The following is a 20,387-nucleotide window of genomic DNA, read 5'->3' as shown; positions in this document are numbered from 1 at the left end:
GCTGCATACACTTGTATACACATGCAGGGCCGGCCCTCCCATTCGGCAAGATTGAATTTTGGGCGACATTTTGGCAATTAGCTGCCACCCCTGACCGGCTACTACAACACCGGCGCCCCAGACACTAGCTCATAGCCGTTGCTGCAGTTCCCGCCTCCACCCCATTCCCGCTTCTCCCGAAGTTCACTCCCACTATCCTTGATAGCTATAGTGATGTGTGTGTTTATATGGGATTATCCAATTGTGAAACATTAAAAAGGAATCTGCCGGTTTAGATTATTGTATGTATATATATATTTTTTAAGTTTGTGTGTGAGGAAGACGATTAGTGATTAAGGCAGTAGTCTAACCTGGTAACGTTAGCTAGCTACTAGTGGAAATCATAATAAGCTACAGAGATTTAAAAAAATTGCTACCATGTCTAAGAGACAGAAACAGGAAGCAACTATTTTTTTAAAAAACGAATGAGAAAAGTGGCACAATCTCTAAACCAAAGAAATTCCCTGCTGAATTTTTGCAAGCGGGGAGTTTGAACCTTTCACAAGCAGAGGCTCAATTCAACTCAATCAGGGTAGTCCTCCAAGACCACCGCTCTGATGCAGCTTTCGCTGGCGCATTAGCAAGCGCAAAAGAGTTGGCAGAGGAGATGGGTAATTGAGCCCTGTTTCCCAGTGAAGCCCATGACTGTTATCCCAGTCATGGGCTTCACTGTTTCCCAGATGAGCCTGTGACTGTACCTCAGCAGAAATTCAAAATATTTATTTCATCAGATTCTTGATTCTGCTATCCAGTCTGTCAACGAGCGTGTTACGCAGCTCGAAGAGCATAGCAGTGTTTTCAGCATCCTGTACAACATCCGCACCATCAAGGACATGGACACTGCAGCACTTATCACTGACTGCGCAACACTGGAGAGGGCCCTTACGTACAGGGATTCCAGGGACACCGGCGCAAAAGAGCTGTGTAATGAGCTCAAAGTCTTGAGCAAGGAGACTGGACAGTGAGGCAAAACCACTTGACGCACTGGAGTACATATCCAGATACCAAATGGCCTACTGGTATCCCAATGCATTTGTTGCCTCCCCATGACAGTGGCAAGTGGAGAGCGCACATTCTCCAAGCTCAAACTCATCAAAAACTACCTGCGCTCTGCTATGAATCACGAGAGACTAAATGGACTCTCCACCACATCAATTGAGCACAAGCAGTGCAAGCTTTTGCTACCAGAAAGGCCAGGCGAGTCAGTTTGTCTTCGAATGAGAGGTAAATGTTGATCATACACTCACAATAATTCTATCACAGAGTAATTTGTATGATTACTCAATTATCTATCTCCTGTTTACTTTGTTTTTTAAAAATGATTTAAATAGACTACATCTCTCTCTGTCTTTCTCTGTCTCTCTCGGATGATTTGATTTCAGGACCATGGACAGCTACCGAGAGAAAACATTGCTGATTGCAAGGAAGCACCACAGCAGAGGAAAGAGGCCACTCTAGGCAGGGCACGGAAAAAATAGATGCTGAAACTGATGCTGGACAATCAATTTCGATATGTAAATAAACCAAATTTGTTAAGGCTGGGTCATTGACATTAGGCCAGCCATGCATTTCTGAAAGAACTTGTTTCCAAAGCTCAAATGATGTGTCATTCTTTTTACAGTTTTACAGGAATATTAAAATATGTTAAATAGGTTGAATAAAAGTGTTATTTTTATTCTAATTGTAACAATTGTGGTGTCTGCCATGTGTGATAACAGGTGCCATATTATTAGTAAGAAACTGCTACCCACTATAAGCAGCTGATGCTTACGGGGATATATTGATTCCTCTCTTTGACATTCTGAAGCTGAGCTGTGGCCTATAATATTCGAGGAGATTTTAAAAGAAATCGAAGCTATTAATCTAGCTTTCCGCTTTCTGAAGATACAGTTGAAGTCGGAAGTTTACATACACCTTAGCCAAATACATTTATACTCAGTTTTTCACAATTTCTGACATTTAATCCTAGTAAAAATTCCCTGTCGTAGGTCAGGTAGGATCACCACTTTATTTTAAGAATGTGAAATGGCAGTAGAGAGAATGATTTATTTCAGCTTTAATTTCTTTCATCACATTCCCAGTGGGTCAGAAGTTTACATACACTCAATTAGTATTTGGTAGCATTGCCTTTAAATTGTTTAATTTGGGTCTGTCTCGTCCTGACCATAGAGAGCCTTTTTATTTTCTATTTTGGTTAGGTTGGGGTGTGACTTGGGTGGGTAATCTAGGTTGTTTTATTTCTTTGTTGGCCTGGTATGGTTCCCAATCAGAGGCAGCTGTTTATCGTTGTCTCTGATTGGGGATCATATTTAGGCAGCCATTTCCCCACTGTGTTTTGTGGGATCTCGTATATGTGTAGTTGCCTGTGAGCACTCCGTAGCTTCACGTATCGTTTATTCCTTATTGTTTTTTGTGCTGTTCACTTATAATAAAAATGTTGAACTGATTTCACACTGCGCTTTGTTCCGAATGTTCTTACGACGGTCATGACAGAAGATCCCACCACAACAGGACCAAGTAGCGTTCCCAGGAGGAGAAGGTATCCTGGGCTTGGGAGGAGATCAAGGAGGAGAATATATCCTGGTCTTGGGAGGAAATTATGGCAGGAGACGAAAGCCTTCCTTGGAAGCAGACGCAAGGAGAGAAGGGAGGGAAGCAACGATGCCGCGGCCACATAGAAAGCCCAAAAGACAGCCTAACATTTTTTGGGGGGTGGCACACGGGGTGGTCGGCGGAGCCGGGGAATGAACCAGAGCCAGTCTGGGAGAAGAGGGAGAAATCGGAGGGGAGTGAACGGAGAGAGTCAGAGACCGTCAGTGAGTTGATGGAGAAATTGAAGGAGAGAGAAATGAGATAGTTGTTGTGTTGGTGTCACGACATTCGCCCTAAGGAGCGTGTTATCAGTCTGATGCCACCTGAGTCAGCCATCCGTACTCGTCCTAAGGAGCATGCTATCAGTCTGGTCAAATCTGTGCCGGCTCCACACACCAGGTCTCCAGTACACCTCCCCAGCCATGTACGTCCTGTGCCAGCTCCTCGCACTCGCCCTGAAGTGCGTGTCACCCGTCCGTTGCCACCTGCACCAGGCTTCCGGCGACGGTTCACAGTCCAGAGCTTCCGGCGATGGTTCACAGTCCAGAGCTTCCGGCGACGGTTCACAGTCCAGAGCTTCCGGCGACGGTTCACAGTCCGGAACCTCCTGTGACGGTCCACAGTCCGGAACCTCCTGCGACGGTCCACAGTCCGGAATCTCCTGCGACGGTCCACAGTCCGGACTTCCTGCGACGGTCCACAGTCCGGAACCTCCTGCGATGGTCCACAGTCCGGATCTTCCAGCGACGGTCCAAGGTCCGGAATCTCCTGCAACGGTCCATGGTCCGGAACCTTCTGCGATGGTCCACGGTCCAGAACCTCCAGCTCCAGGGCAGGAGCCTTCCTCTGTGCCGATGCCCTGTCCAGGCACGGTGTCCAGTCCCACTCCAGGACAGGAGCCTCCCTCTGCGCCGGTGCCTAGTCCAGGCACGGTATTCAGTCCCACTCCATGGCAGGAGCCTTCTTCTGTGCTGGTGCCCAGTCCAGGCACGGCATCCAGTCCAGATCCTCCGGAGAGCTCACTGTGGACCTCTGCGCCATTGTCCAGTCCAGGCATGGTATCCAGTCCCGCTCCAAGGCCGGGGCCTTCCTCTGCGCCGGTGCCCAGTCCAGGCACGGCAGCCATGGCCCGGTGTCCAGTCCAGGCACGGCAGCCATGGCCGGAGCCTTCTTCGGCGCCAGTGCCCAGTCCGGGTGCGGCGTTCATCCCAGCTCCGTGGCTGGGGCCCTCCTCTGTGCTGAGGCCCAGTCCGGTCACGGCGTTCTACCCGGCTCCATGGCCGGACCCGTGGACTGGGAGGGGGCAAAGACCCGCACCAGAGCCGCCACCGATGCTGGCGGATTCGCAAGCGGAGTGGGTACTTTGCCGCGCACCGGAGCTGCCACCGACGCTAGATGCCCACCCAGACCCTCCCCTATAGAGTCAGGTTTTGCGGCCGGAGTCCGCACCTTTGGGGGTGGGTACTGTCATGCACTGACCAGCTTTTTTATTCTCTATTTTAGTTAGGTCGGGGTGTGACTAGGTTGGGTAATCTAGGTTGTTTTATTTCTATGTTGGCCTGGTATGGTTCCCAATCAGAGGCAGCTGTTTATCGTTGTCTCTGATTGGGGATCATATTTAGGCAGCCATTTTCCCACTGTGTTTAATGGGATCTTGTTTATGTGTAGTTGCCTGTGAGCACTCCGTAGCTTCACGTATCGTTTATTCTTTATTGTTTTTTGTGCGGTTCACTTATAATAAAAAATGTCGAACCGATTTCACGCTACGCTTTGGTCCAAATGTTCTTACGACGATTATGACAGGGTCAAACGTTTCGGGTAGCCATCCGCAAGCTTCCCACAATAACTTGGGTGAATTTTGGTCCATTCCTCCTGACAGAGCTGGTGTAACTGAGTCAAGTTTGTAGGCCTCCTTGCTTACACATGCTTTTTAAGTTCTGCCCACACATTTTCTACAGGAATGAGGTCACAGGGCTTTGTGATGACCACTCCAATACCTTGACTTTGTTGTCCTTAAGCCATTTTGCCACAACTTTGGAAGTATGCTTGGGGTCAATGTCCATTTGGAAGACCCATTTGCGACCAAGCTTTAACTTCCTGACTGATGTCTTCAGATGTTGCTTCAATATATCCACATACATTTCTGTTCTCATGCCATCTATTTTATGAAGTGCACCAGTCCCTCCTGAGGCAACGCACCCCCACAACATGATGCTGCCACCACTGTGCTTCACGGTTGGGATGATGTTCTTCGGCTTGCAAGCCTCCCCTTTTTTCCTCCAAACATAACGATGGTCATTATGGCCAAACTATTTTTGTTTCATCAGACTAGAGGACATTTCTCCAAAAAGTACGATATTTGTCCCCATGTGCAGTTGCAAACTGTAGTCTGGCTTTTTTATGGCGGTTTTGGAGCAGTGGCTTTTTCCTTGCTGATCAGCGTTTCAGGTTATGTCAGTATAGATACTTTTGTACCTGTTTCCTGCAGCATCTTCACAAGGTCCTTTGCTGTTGTTCTGGGATTGATTTACACTTTTTGCACCAAAGTACGTTAGTCTATATAAGACAGAAGGCATCAGCAGTTGAAGCTTACATTTTTCTGCCTCGGTAGAGCATCTGTCTGGGTGGGAATGTCACTTTTGAAAATGCCATGTTTAGATTCATAAGGATGGCTAAGATTACATTTTTTTGCAAGCAAGACGCTCTGGTTTGACGTTGGAGAAATATGACCTATGACTTGGGCTGCTGTTATGTTCTGTTCCTCCGACTTTTAGCTGAGATAAAAATGTGATTATTTTTATTTTTGTCTCGCCTAGGGCGGCAGAACGTCCAGGGCCGGCCCTGTACATATGTATGCCCCCTCACAGGCTATAATAGTTATTCTCAGAATGAATATTCTCAACATGTCACAACACCACTGAAAAAATACAGTGAATTGCTTCACACCCAGTAATCTTCCCTCTCTCTCTGTCACACGCACAGAAATAGCACGCAAGCCGCAAACAAGGTGCACAGTGTCACCGGTTGCTAAGGGGATAGATGAAAAATGGGAAGACAGAGACTGTGTGTTACAAAATTAATTAGAGCAAGATCCATTTTAGCAGGGACTGAGATGAGGGTTATCATGTTAAATGAGCCTGATGCTAAACTTAGGCCATGAAGCAGAGAGATGTGTCATGTCGCTGTTTTAAATGGCTGTTGCGCTGGAGATGAAATGACTGGAAGAAGTATGGGAAAAAATCATTGTTCTTTCTCTAATATAGATATTGTGCTCAGCAGATGAATGTGCTCTAGATTAATCCCTTTTTTCTACCTTATCTAAAGGAACAGTGACATCATGTCCAATCACTGCTCATTGTTCCCAGAACTCCACATCTCTTATCCAAGTTATATCTCTCTCTCTCTTGATCCTGCCCCGTCCGAATCTTCTTCAATCTCTTTAATCCAAAATTGTTTATTGGTCTTCCACCATCCTTTCTCTCTTCACCACACCTTCCAGTTGATAATTGTATCTAATATTTATTTTGTCTTCTCTCTCTCTGACAGGATTCTTCTGACCGTGGTGGTGATCTTTCGGATCCTGATCGTGGCCATCGTTGGCGAGACGGTGTACGAGGACGAGCAGACCATGTTCATCTGCAACACCCTGCAGCCGGGCTGCAACCAGGCCTGCTACGACAAGGCCTTCCCCATCTCCCACATCCGCTACTGGGTCTTCCAGATCATTCTGGTGTGTACGCCCAGCCTGTGCTTCATCACCTACTCTGTGCACCAGTCGGCCAAGCAACGTGACAGACGCTACTCCTTCCTCTACCCGCTGCTGGAGCGTTCGGATTACGGGCAAAGCGGCACCAGGAAGCTTCGTAACATCAACGGCATCCTGGTGCACCACGGCGATGGTGGCGGGAAGGACGAGCATGACTGCATGGAGGTCAAGGAGATCCCCAATGTGCCGCGGGGGCTCACGCATGGCAAGAAGTCCAAGCAGCGCCAGCAGGAGGGCATCTCGCGCTTCTACATTATCCAGGTGGTGTTCCGTAATGCATTGGAGATCGGCTTTCTGGTTGGACAGTACTTTCTATACGGCTTCAGCGTGCCGGGCATCTTCGAGTGCGACCGTTACCCCTGCTTGAAGGAGGTGGAGTGCTACGTGTCACGGCCCACCGAGAAAACGGTCTTCCTGGTCTTCATGTTCGCCGTGAGTGGCATCTGCGTGCTGCTCAACCTGGCAGAGCTCAACCACCTGGGCTGGAAGAAAATCAAGGCAGCCATCCGGGGCGTGCAAGCCCGCCGGAAGTCCATCTGCGAGATCCGCAAGAAGGACATGTCTCACTTGTCACAGCCCCCCAACATGGGCAGGACCCAGTCCAGCGAGTCCGCCTACGTCTGATGGAGACAGGGCTAAATGCTGGGTAAGTGAGGGGGCAGGGTAGGGAACAAGTGGGACGACCACTCCATTCCGCTCTCTCTTTTTAGTTTTAATGGAAAGAGGAGGAGGAGGAGGGGAAGCTGCCACGGAATATTTGGTGCATTTTTTTTATTACTTTATTACCAGCTGCACCCGTTCTTGTCATACCTTGTCATGTGAATGATGTTTTGATTGGGACGTTCCCAATGGAAACGGGAGCCTTTAAGGAGAGGCTTCTGGCTGTTGTAGGGTTTTCGGGCCAGGGACGGTGAAGGGGACCGAGGGGTTGACCATGTCATGGTGCTGTTCTGGCTTATTTCATCCATGATGAAGAGAGCAGGAGGGGTCGTTAACAGAGAGAGAGAGGAAGAGCTGTCGCAACGATGATCGACTCTCCACAAGCAGCGTACAGGGAGTCAACTTTCTAGCCTCTCTTTCCTGCTGTGGAGAGAGAATGATGTTCCTCTCAAGCTAGTCTCCAGAGATTACGATGAGAGAGAGAGACAGTGTTCGGGAGTCCTGGAGCTGGTGCCAGAAGAAGCTGCTGTTTACGTTTTGTCTCCTGGCAAACAATTATTAACACAAACACCATGAAGGAATATTGAAAACATTTTCCCTCCACCTCTCCACTGCTGGCACCTGCACCGTTGAGACTGAGGGTGGATGACAGTAATGTCTTCTTGTCCTCTTCTCCTCCGTGTAATCTTTAGAGAGGAACCCAAGGAGGCCACGCATAAACGACACCTCCACAGTCACAAACCGTTCCCCTCCACACAAAAACACCCCTGCGCCGAGCTTCTCTCTCCAGCATTCCAATGTATTGCGTGTGTTTGTGACTAACTGAAAGAAAGAGAAAAATAAAGTGAAAGAGAGAAATAGGAGAGTAGAAGAGGAACCTTCTCCTTGCACTCTCGACGGAGAGGAACCAGATCATTTTATTACTAATTTAAATGTTTACGATATCATTATTATGAGTTGATTTATTCCTTTCGTGACGAAGTTGGTACCAGCCTTTGGATTTACTTCTTGTTTGAAAGTTCCTGCATATTATTTCATCTTTTAGTTGAGAGAGTATATCAAAATAGATGTATTTATCTTTATGGGGGGAGGGAGGGAGGGAGGGAAGGAGGGAGGGAGGGGCAAAAAAACATGGTTGGGATCATGGGGGTACTTAAAATGTATAAATAGCCTTGTCTTTTTTTGTTTCTGATCGGTGGAACTGAATTTGTGTCTGAGAGGAGGATTGCAAGAGGTATTTGAAAAAGGCAGGTTTACAAAGCAGTGTTTCTAGAATGAACCAAGTGTTATCATGGATTGTACTCTTGACAGAGAACATGCTAATCTACTGGTTTGTGCTGCATCTCTCTCATCTGTGGTGATCAGCATGCATGCCTTTAAGAGAAGAGAAAAGATTGAGGAAAATATAAAGGAAAATAAGTATTGCAGCATGATCCCTGAAGACAGGCGGGAGAACGGCAGACAGAAAGGAACTCTCGTTGGGAAAAGCTCTGTAGCACCAGCAATAAAAACCCAACACACTCGCTCAACACCACTGAAGACAGGGTTCAGCTTTTCTGCAGCAGTGGTACACTCTAAAAGGGATCCCACATTTACAGCACAATGCCTTTTGACCCTGCAGTGAGGCTAGACACGGGAGGTGGGGGGGGGGGGGGTCCTTGTCGTGGGTGTATTGAGTGAGGGGTGTGCACACTGAGCAGTAGTAGTGTCCATGGCGATGACATTATAAGAAGGCCAAACATGGCCAGCGAGGTGCATCACCATACTGTACAATGTGCCTCGTGTGTGTGTGTGTGTCTGGGTGTGTGTGTGTGTGTCTGGGTGTGTGTGTGTGCGCGCGCGCATACGTGCGTGTGTGTTCCTTAGTTTATGTCCTGTCCAGAGAGAAAGTCCCCATCAGCATGGTTCTGCTTGAGTGAAAATGTTTGGGCCGGAACATTCTCCTGGTGTTCCACCCCAGGATCATATAGGAAACCTGTAGTGGCGGTCACCCCAAGCACTGCCCAGGGACACACAGCCTGGAGTGTGTAATGTACAGGCTCTACTAAACACTCTGTAAGGAGCAGGAGAGAGAAGAGGGAGAGGGGGGTTGCTGGAGACATTGACATCAACAGCATGTGTTCTTTTGGCACGTACGTCTGGTACACTGTAAAACAGAGTAGGCAGCTCAGGTTGGAGATGTTTGGGTCTACAGTGACACCGGCTGGGCCCGGGCCAAAACAACTTCGCAAGCCAAGCCGAGAAAACAGACATGGGAGAGGAAATATGGCTGGAACCTGGAAAGCACCCAAGCCTCTAGTTGCACATTTGTTTGAAAAGAACAGGAAATGTCCTAAACAGAACGACAGAAAGCCATGACAAAGTCCTCGCTAGTCATTCAATGACAGAGGATTACAACCGCAGAGAGACGTGTTTATGGAGATAGAAACCGTTCAGAACTGTCCCCATGTAAGATGGCTGACAAAATGCGTCTCTACGAAGTCAGCCTCTCTAGAGTTGTATCTCTATGTATGAGTCCAGCTATCCTCTCTATCCTCACTGAGCACACTGCTGATGTGGTTGTATAGTCTTACTGAGGTGTGACTGGTGAAGTAGCCAGAGAAGGCTCTTTATTCGTCCAGTCTTGTCTGTGATTAACCCTCTGATATTAGTTGATCATCTCTAGTATAGAATTAGTCCCCTTCTTCAGAGTTCGTTGAATGGCCGTGTGATTGGATGAGGAGGAGCCTTGTATTTTGAAGACTGCTGAGAGGGCGTAATAATAGAGGTTAAGGCCGGGCTTTCTCTAAATGATCCTGGGCGCTTCTCTTTATGAAAACGGTTTGGGAAGGTTGGTCTGAAGTGTAGTATAGTAGTGTACATATACAGTCCCCATGTGTCTCTCTCCTGCTCTCCTGTCTGGTCTCATTGAGGGTTATATAACAGGGTTGGGATAAGGACACTTCCCAAAGTGAACACACAGGGTTCTAGTGGTCTAATGCTCTCTCCAGTCTATATGTGAAAATTATGCAATTTTCTTTTCTTAATTTGTTTCCTTTCTGGCTTGTGGATTCATTTTGTTGTCTTTTGCTCTTTTTTTTGTACAGTGACGTAATTGAAAGACCTATCGAAAAAGTTTTTTTTTTCCTATGTAAAGAACTAAACATTTTAAATGTACAAACTGGGGGGGGGTGTTGAAATGTGATCACATGTATTGTATCCCTTGCCAAATGACATGGGGTTTAAAATGTATTCTTTTTTAAGGCATGCACAATGGCTAGAATAAGCATGTTTCTACCTGTTTTTAAAAACTCCATCTTTAAAAGAAAGAAGAGTTTTTAAAAAAAGTTGTCGTCCAAGCTTTGGAGATAAAACGTGTAATTAAGTCTTGATGTCAAGAATCTCTCATTCTAACTCTTTTACAAGTCAGTACCAAGCCAAGCAGTCATTTCTAAACGGAATAGGATAGGATTCAGCACTGCTGTTTTTTACCACCATTTTGAGCTACTTTACCTGCTATAAAAAGATTCAGATTTGTTAAAAACAACAACACTTATGATGTGAATACTCTGAACTATACTTATGTGTACTGTAAGCCACACTTTTCAGGGTAAATAAACACTACATTGACAAAACAGAGGAAACAACATTCCACAGTAATGCAAATGAATTACGACTGAATTAATGAAGTCTGATGAAAGAAACAGTGAAGCCCTAAGACACAGTAACATTATGGGGACTGTGTAGCCCTCTGCTTCAGGTCAACACATTGAGGGCTACTGCACATCATACAAACAGTCTCAGGAATTCTGCACTTCTAAATGATTAACAATCTTTTAAAACTAGGTTTTTATTCATATTTCTACAATTAATACAACAAAACTTGTCTAAACGCTATCAGACAACATCTGCATCCTTTCTTACACAGGAAACCCATCAGGAAACACCATATAGATAATAAGGCACATCAAGTATTGTCAATCAGTACACAAATGAGAAAGCTAATGTATTACTACATACACATTCTCAAGACTAGTTTGATGGCAAGAAAATCCCTTTAATCTGCAGAGTTACGGAAAAACAGACCCATAACCCTACTTCTGTGGCTACTTCCTTGTATCCAAGCCTAAACCAGCCCTCTTGCCTGAAACGTTGGTGCTATCAACCCTCATCATGGGTTGCATTGAATCAGTGACAAGGAAGGTCATTTACCAGGCAAGTTCAGATAAATATTTCCGAGGAGATGGAAGCAAGGACCTACAGACAGCTCACACACTCTTCCAATTGGCAGGAACGGACACCATCTGTGGTGGCAGAGAGCAAACCCTGGAGGTTATGACACTATTAAATACCTGCTGTACCATCACTCTAGCACACATCTACCACCAGCGCCACCTGTCCTAACCTCACATGTAGTCCTGCATTCAAACCAGTGGCATGGCGGGTGTGGAGAGGTAACAGACCCAGGTTTACGTCATCAGGTCTGGCACCGCCCACTCTTGAGACAAAGGGACCCGTCCAAACATTTTAACGAGACCGGCTGTGTTTAAAGTTTTTATAAACAAGGGCTTTATAGTTTCAGCACAGTCTCCTTCATCCCCCCCTTCACCATAGAAACAAAAACACAACATACCGCTATCCCAATATTTATCTCCCTAACAGAACGTGGTGACCATGTTTGTTGCTCAAGGACCTAATCAAACCTTTAGCCTTGTTGTGCCAATGGGTGATACGCATTGCCGTCAACTTCACTAGCCTGAAAATGATGCAGCCCCCCCCCCCCCTTCCCAGCTTGGGCCAGTTGGGCCAATTAGTAATAACAATTCAAACTAGACTATACTGATAGTAACAAAAGCTATAGCGCCACCATGTGGTGTCGATATGAATGTTCTTGGTTGCAGTGCATTTGGAAAGTATTCAGACCTCTTGACTTTTTCCACATTTTGTTACGATACAGCCTTATTCTAAAATGGATTGATTGGACATTTGGAAAGGCACACAACTGTCATGTTTTGTCATTTATTATCTTGTCTTGTCCCTGTGCTTCCCATTCTATTCGTTTCCCTCTGCTGGTCTTATTAGGTTCTTTCCCTCTTTCTATCCCTCTCTCTCCCCCTCCGTCTCTCACTCTCTCGCTCTCTCTTCTCTCTATCGTTCCGTTCCTGCTCCCAGCTGTTCCTATTCCCCTAATCAATCATTTAGTCTTCCCACACCTGTTCCCGATCCTTTCCCCTGATTAGAGTCCCTATTTCTTCCTTTGTGTTCCGTTCCTGTCCTGTCGGTTCCTTGTCTAGAATTCACCGTGCTGTGTTTGTGTATCGCCCTGTCGTGTCGTGTTTTCCTCAGATGCTGCGTGGTGAGCAGGTGTCTGAGTCTGTCTGGTTCAAGTGCCTTCCCGAGGCAACCTGCTGTTCACCTGCTGTTCAAGATCGAGTCTCCAGTTTGTCCTCGTCATTTCGAGTGAAAGTTGTGTTTTTTGTTTGTATTTACTTTACTGGATTAAAGACTCTGTTTTCGCCAAGTCGCTTTTGGGTCCTCTTTCACCTGCATGACAGAAGGAACCGACCAAGGAATGGACCCAGCGACTTCAGACGCTCGTTACACTGCCGTCGAGATCCAAGGAGCCATGCTCGGCAGACACGAGCAGGAATTGTCTGCTGCTCGCCATGCCGTGGAGAACCTGGCCGCTCAGGTTTCCGACCTCTCTGGACAGTTCCAGAGTCTACGTCTCGTGCCACCTGTTACTTCCTGGCCTGCCGAGCCTCCAGAACCTAGGGTTAATAACCCACCTTGCTACTCCGGGCAGCCCACTGAGTGCCGCTCCTTTCTCACGCAGTGTGAGATTGTGTTCTCTCTCCAACCCAACACATACTCTAGAGAGAGAGCTCGGGTTGCTTACGTCATTTCACTCCTTACTGGCCGGGCTCGAGAATGGGGCACAGCTATCTGGGAGGCAAGGGCTGATTGCTCTAACAAGTTCCAGAACTTTAAAGAGGAGATGATTCGGGTTTTTGACCGTTCAGTTTTTGGTAGGGAGGCTTCTAGGGCCCTGGCTTCCTTATGCCAAGGTGAACGGTCCATAACGGATTATTCTATTGAGTTTCGCACTCTTGCTGCCTCTAGTGAGTGGAACGAGCCGGCGCTGCTCGCTCGTTTTCTGGAGGGACTCCACGCAGTGGTTAAGGATGAGATTCTCTCCCGGGAGGTTCCTTCAGATGTGGACTCTTTGATTGCTCTCGCCATCCGCATAGAACGACGGGTAGATCTTCGTCACCGGGCTCGTGGAAGAGAGCTCGCATCAACGGTGTTTCCCTGCTCCGCATCGCAACCATCTCCCTCCTCTGGCTCAGAGTCTGAGCCCATGCAGCTGGGAGGGATTCGCATCTCGACTAAGGAGAGGGAACGGAGGATCACCAACCGCCTGTGCCTCTATTGCGGAGTTGCTGGACATTTTGTTAATTCATGTCCAGTAAAAGCCAGAGCTCATCTGTAAGCGGAGGGCTACAGGTGAGCGCAACTACTCAAGTCTCTCCATCAAGATCCTGTACTACTTTGTCGGTCCATCTACGCTGGACCGGTTCGGGTGCTACATGTAGTGCCTTGATAGACTCTGGGGCTGAGGGTTGTTTCATGGACGAAGCATGGGTTCGGAAACATGACATTCCTTTCAGAGAGTTAGAGAAGCCTACGCCCATGTTCGCCTTAGATGGTAGTCATCTTCCCAGTATCAGATTTGAGACACTACCTTTAACCCTCACAGTATCTGGTAACCACAGTGAGACTATTTCTTTTTTGATTTTTCGTTCACCGTTTACACCTGTTGTTTTGGGTCATCCCTGGCTAGTATGTCATAATCCTTCTATTAATTGGTCTAGTAATTCTATCCTATCCTGGAACGTTTCTTGTCATGTGAAGTGTTTAATGTCTGCCATCCCTCCCGTTTCTTCTGTCCCTACTTCTCAGGAGGAACCTGGCGATTTGACAGGAGTGCCGGAGGAATATCATGATCTGCGCACGGTCTTCAGTCGGTCCCGAGCCAACTCCCTTCCTCCTCACCGGTCGTATGATTGTAGTATTGATCTCCTTCCGGGGACCACTCCTCCTCGGGGTAGACTATACTCTCTGTCGGCTCCCGAACGTAAGGCTCTCGAGGATTATTTGTCTGTGTCTCTTGACGCCGGTACCATAGTGCCTTCTTCCTCTCCGGCCGGGGCGGGGTTCCTTTTTGTTAAGAAGAAGGACGGTACTCTGCGCCCCTGCGTGGATTATCGAGGGCTGAATGACATAACGGTTAAGAATCGTTATCCGCTTCCCCTTATGTCATCAGCCTTCGAGATTCTGCAGGGAGCCAGGTGCTTTACTAAGTTGGACCTTCGTAACGCTTACCATCTCGTGCGCATCAGAGAGGGGGACGAGTGGAAAACGGCGTTTAACACTCCGTTAGGGCATTTTGAGTACCGGGTTCTGCCGTTTGGTCTCGCCAATGCGCCAGCTGTTTTTCAGGCATTAGTTAATGATGTTCTGAGAGACATGCTGAACATCTTTGTTTTTGTCTATCTTGACGATATCCTGATTTTTTCTCCGTCACTCGAGATTCATGTTCAGCACGTTCGACGTGTTCTACAGCGCCTTTTAGAGAATTGTCTCTACGTAAAGTCTGAGAAGTGCTCTTTTCATGTCTCCTCCGTTACTTTTCTCGGTTCCGTTATTTCCGCTGAAGGCATTCAGATGGATTCCGCTAAGGTCCAAGCTGTCAGTGATTGGCCCGTTCCAAGGTCACGTGTCGAGTTGCAGCGCTTTTTAGGTTTCGCTAATTTCTATCGGCGTTTCATTCGTAATTTCGGTCAAGTTGCTGCCCCTCTCACAGCTCTTACTTCTGTCAAGACGTGTTTTAAGTGGTCCGGTTCCGCCCAGGGAGCTTTTGATCTTCTAAAGGAACGTTTTACGTCCGCTCCTATCCTCGTTACTCCTGACGTCACTAGACAATTCATTGTCGAGGTTGACGCTTCAGAGGTAGGCGTGGGAGCCATTCTATCCCAGCGCTTCCAGTCTGACGATAAGGTTCATCCTTGCGCTTATTTTTCTCATCGCCTGTCGCCATCTGAGCGCAACTATGATGTGGGTAACCGTGAACTGCTCGCCATCCGCTTAGCCCTAGGCGAATGGCGACAGTGGTTGGAGGGGGCGACCGTTCCTTTTGTCGTTTGGACAGACCATAAGAACCTTGAGTACATCCGTTCTGCCAAACGACTTAATGCCCGTCAAGCTCGTTGGGCGTTGTTTTTCGCTCGTTTCGAGTTTGTGATTTCTTACCGTCCGGGTAGCAAGAACACCAAGCCTGATGCCTTATCCCGTCTGTTTAGTTCTTCTGTGGCTTCTACTGATCCCGAGGGGATTCTTCCTTATGGGCGTGTTGTCGGGTTAACAGTCTGGGGAATTGAAAGACAGGTTAAGCAAGCACTCACGCACACTGCGTCGCCGCGCGCTTGTCCTAGTAACCTCCTTTTCGTTCCTGTTTCCACTCGTCTGGCTGTTCTTCAGTGGGCTCACTCTGCCAAGTTAGCTGGTCATCCCGGTGTTCGAGGCACTCTTGCGTCTATTCGCCAGCGCTTTTGGTGGCCGACTCAGGAGCGTGACACGCGCCGTTTCGTGGCTGCTTGTTCGGACTGCGCGCAGACTAAGTCGGGTAACTCTCCTCCTGCCGGTCGTCTCAGACCGCTCCCCATTCCTTCTCGACCATGGTCTCACATCGCCCTAGACTTCATTACCGGTCTGCCTTTGTCTGCGGGGAAGACTGTGATTCTTACGGTTGTCGATAGGTTCTCTAAGGCGGCACATTTCATTCCCCTCGCTAAACTTCCTTCCGCTAAGGAGACGGCACAAATCATTATCGAGAATGTATTCAGAATTCATGGCCTCCCGTTAGACGCCGTTTCAGACAGAGGCCCGCAATTCACGTCACAGTTTTGGAGGGAGTTCTGTCGTTTGATTGGTGCGTCCGTCAGTCTCTCTTCCGGGTTTCATCCCCAGTCTAACGGTCAAGCAGAGAGGGCCAATCAGACGATTGGTCGCATACTACGCAGCCTTTCTTTCAGAAACCCTGCGTCTTGGGCAGAACAGCTCCCCTGGGCAGAATACGCTCACAATTCGCTTCCTTCGTCTGCTACCGGGTTATCTCCGTTTCAGAGTAGTCTGGGTTACCAGCCTCCTCTGTTCTCATCCCAGCTTGCCGAGTCCAGCGTTCCCTCCGCTCAAGCGTTTGTCCAACGTTGTGAGCGCACCTGGAGGAGGGTGAGGTCTGCACTTTGCCGTTACAGGGCACAGACTGTGAGAGCCGCCAATAAACGCAGGATTAAGAGTCCAAGGTATTGTTGCGGCCAGAGAGTGTGGCTTTCCACTCGCAACCTTCCTCTTACGACAGCTTCTCGTAAGTTGACTCCGCGGTTCATTGGTCCGTTCCGTGTCTCCCAGGTCGTCAATCCTGTCGCTGTGCGACTGCTTCTTCCGCGACATCTTCGTCGCGTCCATCCTGTCTTCCATGTCTCCTGTGTCAAGCCCTTTCTTCGCACCCCCGTTCGTCTTCCCTCCCCCTCCCGTCCTTGTCGAGAGCGCACCTATTTACAAGGTACATAAGATCATGGACATGCGTTCTCGGGGACGGGGTCACCAATACTTAGTGGATTGGGAGGGTTACGGTCCTGAGGAGAGGAGTTGGGTTCCGTCTCGGGACGTGCTGGACCGTTCACTCATTGATGATTTCCTCCGTTGCCGCCAGGATTCCTCCTCGAGTGCGCCAGGAGGCGCTCGGTGAGTGGGGGGTACTGTCATGTTTTGTCATTTATTATCTTGTCTTGTCCCTGTGCTTCCCATTCTATTCGTTTCCCTCTGCTGGTCTTATTAGGTTCTTTCCCTCTTTCTATCCCTCTCTCTCCCCTCCCTCTCTCACTCTCTCGCTCTCTCTTCTCTCTATCGTTCCGTTCCTGCTCCCAGCTGTTCCTATTCCCCTAATCAATCATTTAGTCTTCCCACACCTGTTCCCGATCCTTTCCCCTGATTAGAGTCCCTATTTCTTCCTTTGTGTTCCGTTCCTGTCCTGTCGGTTCCTTGTCTAGAATTCACCGTGCTGTGTTTGTGTATCGCCCTGTCGTGTCGTGTTTTCCTCAGATGCTGCGTGGTGAGCAGGTGTCTGAGTCTGTCTGGTTCAAGTGCCTTCCCGAGGCAACCTGCTGTTCACCTGCTGTTCAAGATCGAGTCTCCAGTTTGTCCTCGTCATTTCGAGTGAAAGTTGTGTTTTTTGTTTGTATTTACTTTACTGGATTAAAGACTCTGTTTTCGCCAAGTCGCTTTTGGGTCCTCTTTCACCTGCATGACAACAACTGTCTATATAAGGTCCCACAGTTGACAGTGTATGTCAGAGCAAAAACCAAGCCATGAGGTTGAAGGAATTGTCCGTAGAGCTCTGAGACAGGATTGTGTCAGGGCACAGATCTGGGGAAGGGTACCAAAAACTGCTACCAGAAAAGCATTGAAGGTCTCCAAGAACACAGTGGCCTCCATTATTCTTAAATGGAAGAAGTTTGGAACCACCAAGACTCTTCCTAGAGCTGGCCACCCCAGCCAAACTGGGCAATTGGGGGAGAAGGGCATTCATCAGGGAGATAACCAAGAACCCAATGGTCACTCTGACAGATCTCTAGAGTTCCTCTGTGGAGATGGGAGAACCTTCGAGAAGGACAACTATCTCTGCAGCACTCCACCAATCAGGCCTTTATGGTAGAGTGGCCAGACGATAGCCACAACTCAGAAAAAGGCACATCACAGCCCGCTTGGAGCCAAAAAGCACCTGATGACTCTCAGACCCTGAGAAACAAGATTCTCTGGTCTGATGAAATCAAGATTGTACTCTTTGGCCAGAATACCAAGTGTAACATCTGGAGAAAACCTGGCACAATCCCTATAGTGAAGCATGGTGGTGGCAGCATCATGCCATGGGAATGTTTTTCAGCGGCAGGGACAGGGAGACTAGTCAGCATTGAGGGAAATATGAATGGAGCATGAAAACCTGCTCCAGAGTGCTCAGGACCTCAGACTGGGGCGAAGGTTAATCTTCCAACAGGACAATGACCCTAAGCACACAGCCAAGACAACGCAGGAACAGCTTCGGGACAAGTCTCTGAATGTCCTTGAGTGGCCCAGCCAGAGCCCGGACTTGAACCCGATCGAACATCTCTGGAGAAACCTGAAAATAGCTGTGCAGCAACGCTCCCCATCCAAGAGGATCTGCAGAGAAGAATGGAAGAAACTCCCCAAATGCAGGTATGCCAAGCTTGTAGCGTCATACCCAGGATAACTTGATGCTGTGATCGCTGCCAAAGGTGCTTCAACAAAGTACTGATTAAACGGTCTGAATACTTATGTAAATGTGATCATTTTTGCTTTGTCATTACAGGGTATTGTGTGTAGATTAATGACAGAAAAATACTATTTAATACATTTTAGAATACGGCTGTAAGGTAACAAAATGTGGAAAAAAGTCAAGGGGTCTGAATACTTTCCGAAGGCACTGTATGATGAGTCGTGACAGTGTTTGCAACATGTTTACCCGATTTTGTTACAATATCTGTGACTGATTTATATGCATTTATGTGCCAGACCACGCCCGCGTGAATGGTTATTGGTCAAGAGCGGCCATGTTGTGTTAGGTACTAGTCTGGAAAATATTGCGTTGAGAGATCTTTGTCCATAGATGCCACATATCAAGTTTCATGCAGATTGGTAATTCGATGCCCGAGGAGTAGAGTTGTAAGTCTTTTTCACAATATTGTAAATGGCGGAAAATCCCTCATAGCAGACCGTATTTTTTTCTTGTGAGGAGAGGGACCTACTGTATGTACAGAATTGCATGACATTTGGTCAAATGGAGTGAGAGGTGTGACCTTTTAAAGCTTTAATTTTCAATAACTTGTTATAACGCCACCGTCGGGCCAAACAGTGTCATTTTGTAAATGGCAGATCTCTATTGCAAGATGCATCAATCACTCGAGTTCCGTCAAAATTAGGGCAGTGCTGTCTGAGATATCGCATGTGACAAACGTATTAACGGACGGATATAGAGCCACTGTCCCCTCTCCGATTTTATTTGTGGAGGACAATGATGGTCAGCTACATTATCAGCGAAATGCTGGCAAAAATACCCATCATTGTCTATTGTGTCAAAACATGCTTTAAAAATGCACCCTAGCATGGAAAGTCTGTATTCTCATTGGTCACAATAAGCAAGGAAATCACTACTTCATGCAAGACAGACTTGCATCGGGATTAGTAGAACGTGTCATACAAACTTGAACATGAGAATTGGTATTGATGATACTTGTTACATGCCTTTAGTATCCCCCTCTCCACTCTGAGAGTCTGAGCCATAATGAAGCCAGCTCTGTCTTGTCATGTGAAGGACATGACACCCACTGAGTCTAAGGCTTCGACGTGCTCTAAGTGCACTCGATGCACGGTGCTGATGTAGTCGACACAAAACAACCACACCGAGCTGGATTAGGAATATTTAGTTTATGGGGGCAATTTCAAACCCTTTAATCTCTCATGATATCAATAGTAACTAGGCAATTTCATTAAACTGAGTGCTACTTGATCTAGTGAGGACGGGGCAAAGGCCGTGAGGTTTTTCAGAAGAGAAGCTTTAGTGAGTGGAAAACAACTACCCATCCCCTCACCCGACACAGTGGCCCCTTTGAGTCATAGTAGCATACAAGTAGCATACAAATTAGAGTAAGCAATTTACATAAAGCTTATGATTCTTGATCCACACCACCACTGCACTGTCAAATGAAATAAGGCTACCTTATAGGAGCGGTTGCTATGGTAACGTCATGAAAAATCCTATCAAGAACATGTTAGGGTACGAGAGTTGAGGACGAGGTAATGTCTATATTTGGCTCGGTTGCAACCACAGGGTAGTAAAATGACTGAACGTCAGGTACATGTTTTCTTAAGGAGCAGAAAGGGAAATGTATTAGCTGTATAATAACATGTGATTGTTTCATCGTAGCTCTGCATATCTCCAACACCGAAGTGGACATTAAAAAAAAAATGCTAAGAAAGAAAAAAACACTTGTTTGTGATTTTTAACGGAAAATCTGTTGTTTTGACTGCAGATTTTATTTTATATCCAACTGACCTTATTTGAAGGTTTCTTGACCATTGTGTCTGACTTGTGTACTGTATGTAAATACTGAATAAAACCTTGAATGTTACACATGCCAAATTTGACCTTGTGGTGGTTGACAGTGTACAGCCCTATCTGAACGGATGTAGGTGTCAAAATATCCCAAAAGAT

General features: G+C 47.3%; 1 protein-coding gene across 1 annotated transcript in view; it reads left to right on the top strand.

Annotated features, from left to right (window-relative positions):
- LOC123992937 (gap junction delta-2 protein) overlaps positions 1–8,105 on the top strand; it is a 32,629-nt gene extending 24,524 nt beyond the window's left edge. The window contains exon 2 of the mRNA XM_046294585.1: positions 6,178–8,105. Within this exon, the coding sequence (XP_046150541.1) occupies positions 6,178–7,021 (844 nt within the window). The 3' untranslated portion in view covers positions 7,022–8,105. The remainder of the gene's footprint in view (positions 1–6,177) is intronic.
- The last annotated feature ends 12,282 nt before the right edge of the window (positions 8,106–20,387 follow it).

This window comes from Oncorhynchus gorbuscha, linkage group LG13, assembly GCF_021184085.1.
Source record: "Oncorhynchus gorbuscha isolate QuinsamMale2020 ecotype Even-year linkage group LG13, OgorEven_v1.0, whole genome shotgun sequence".
Taxonomy (NCBI): domain Eukaryota; kingdom Metazoa; phylum Chordata; class Actinopteri; order Salmoniformes; family Salmonidae; genus Oncorhynchus; species Oncorhynchus gorbuscha.
This window is presented reverse-complemented; position numbering and strand designations above follow the sequence as displayed.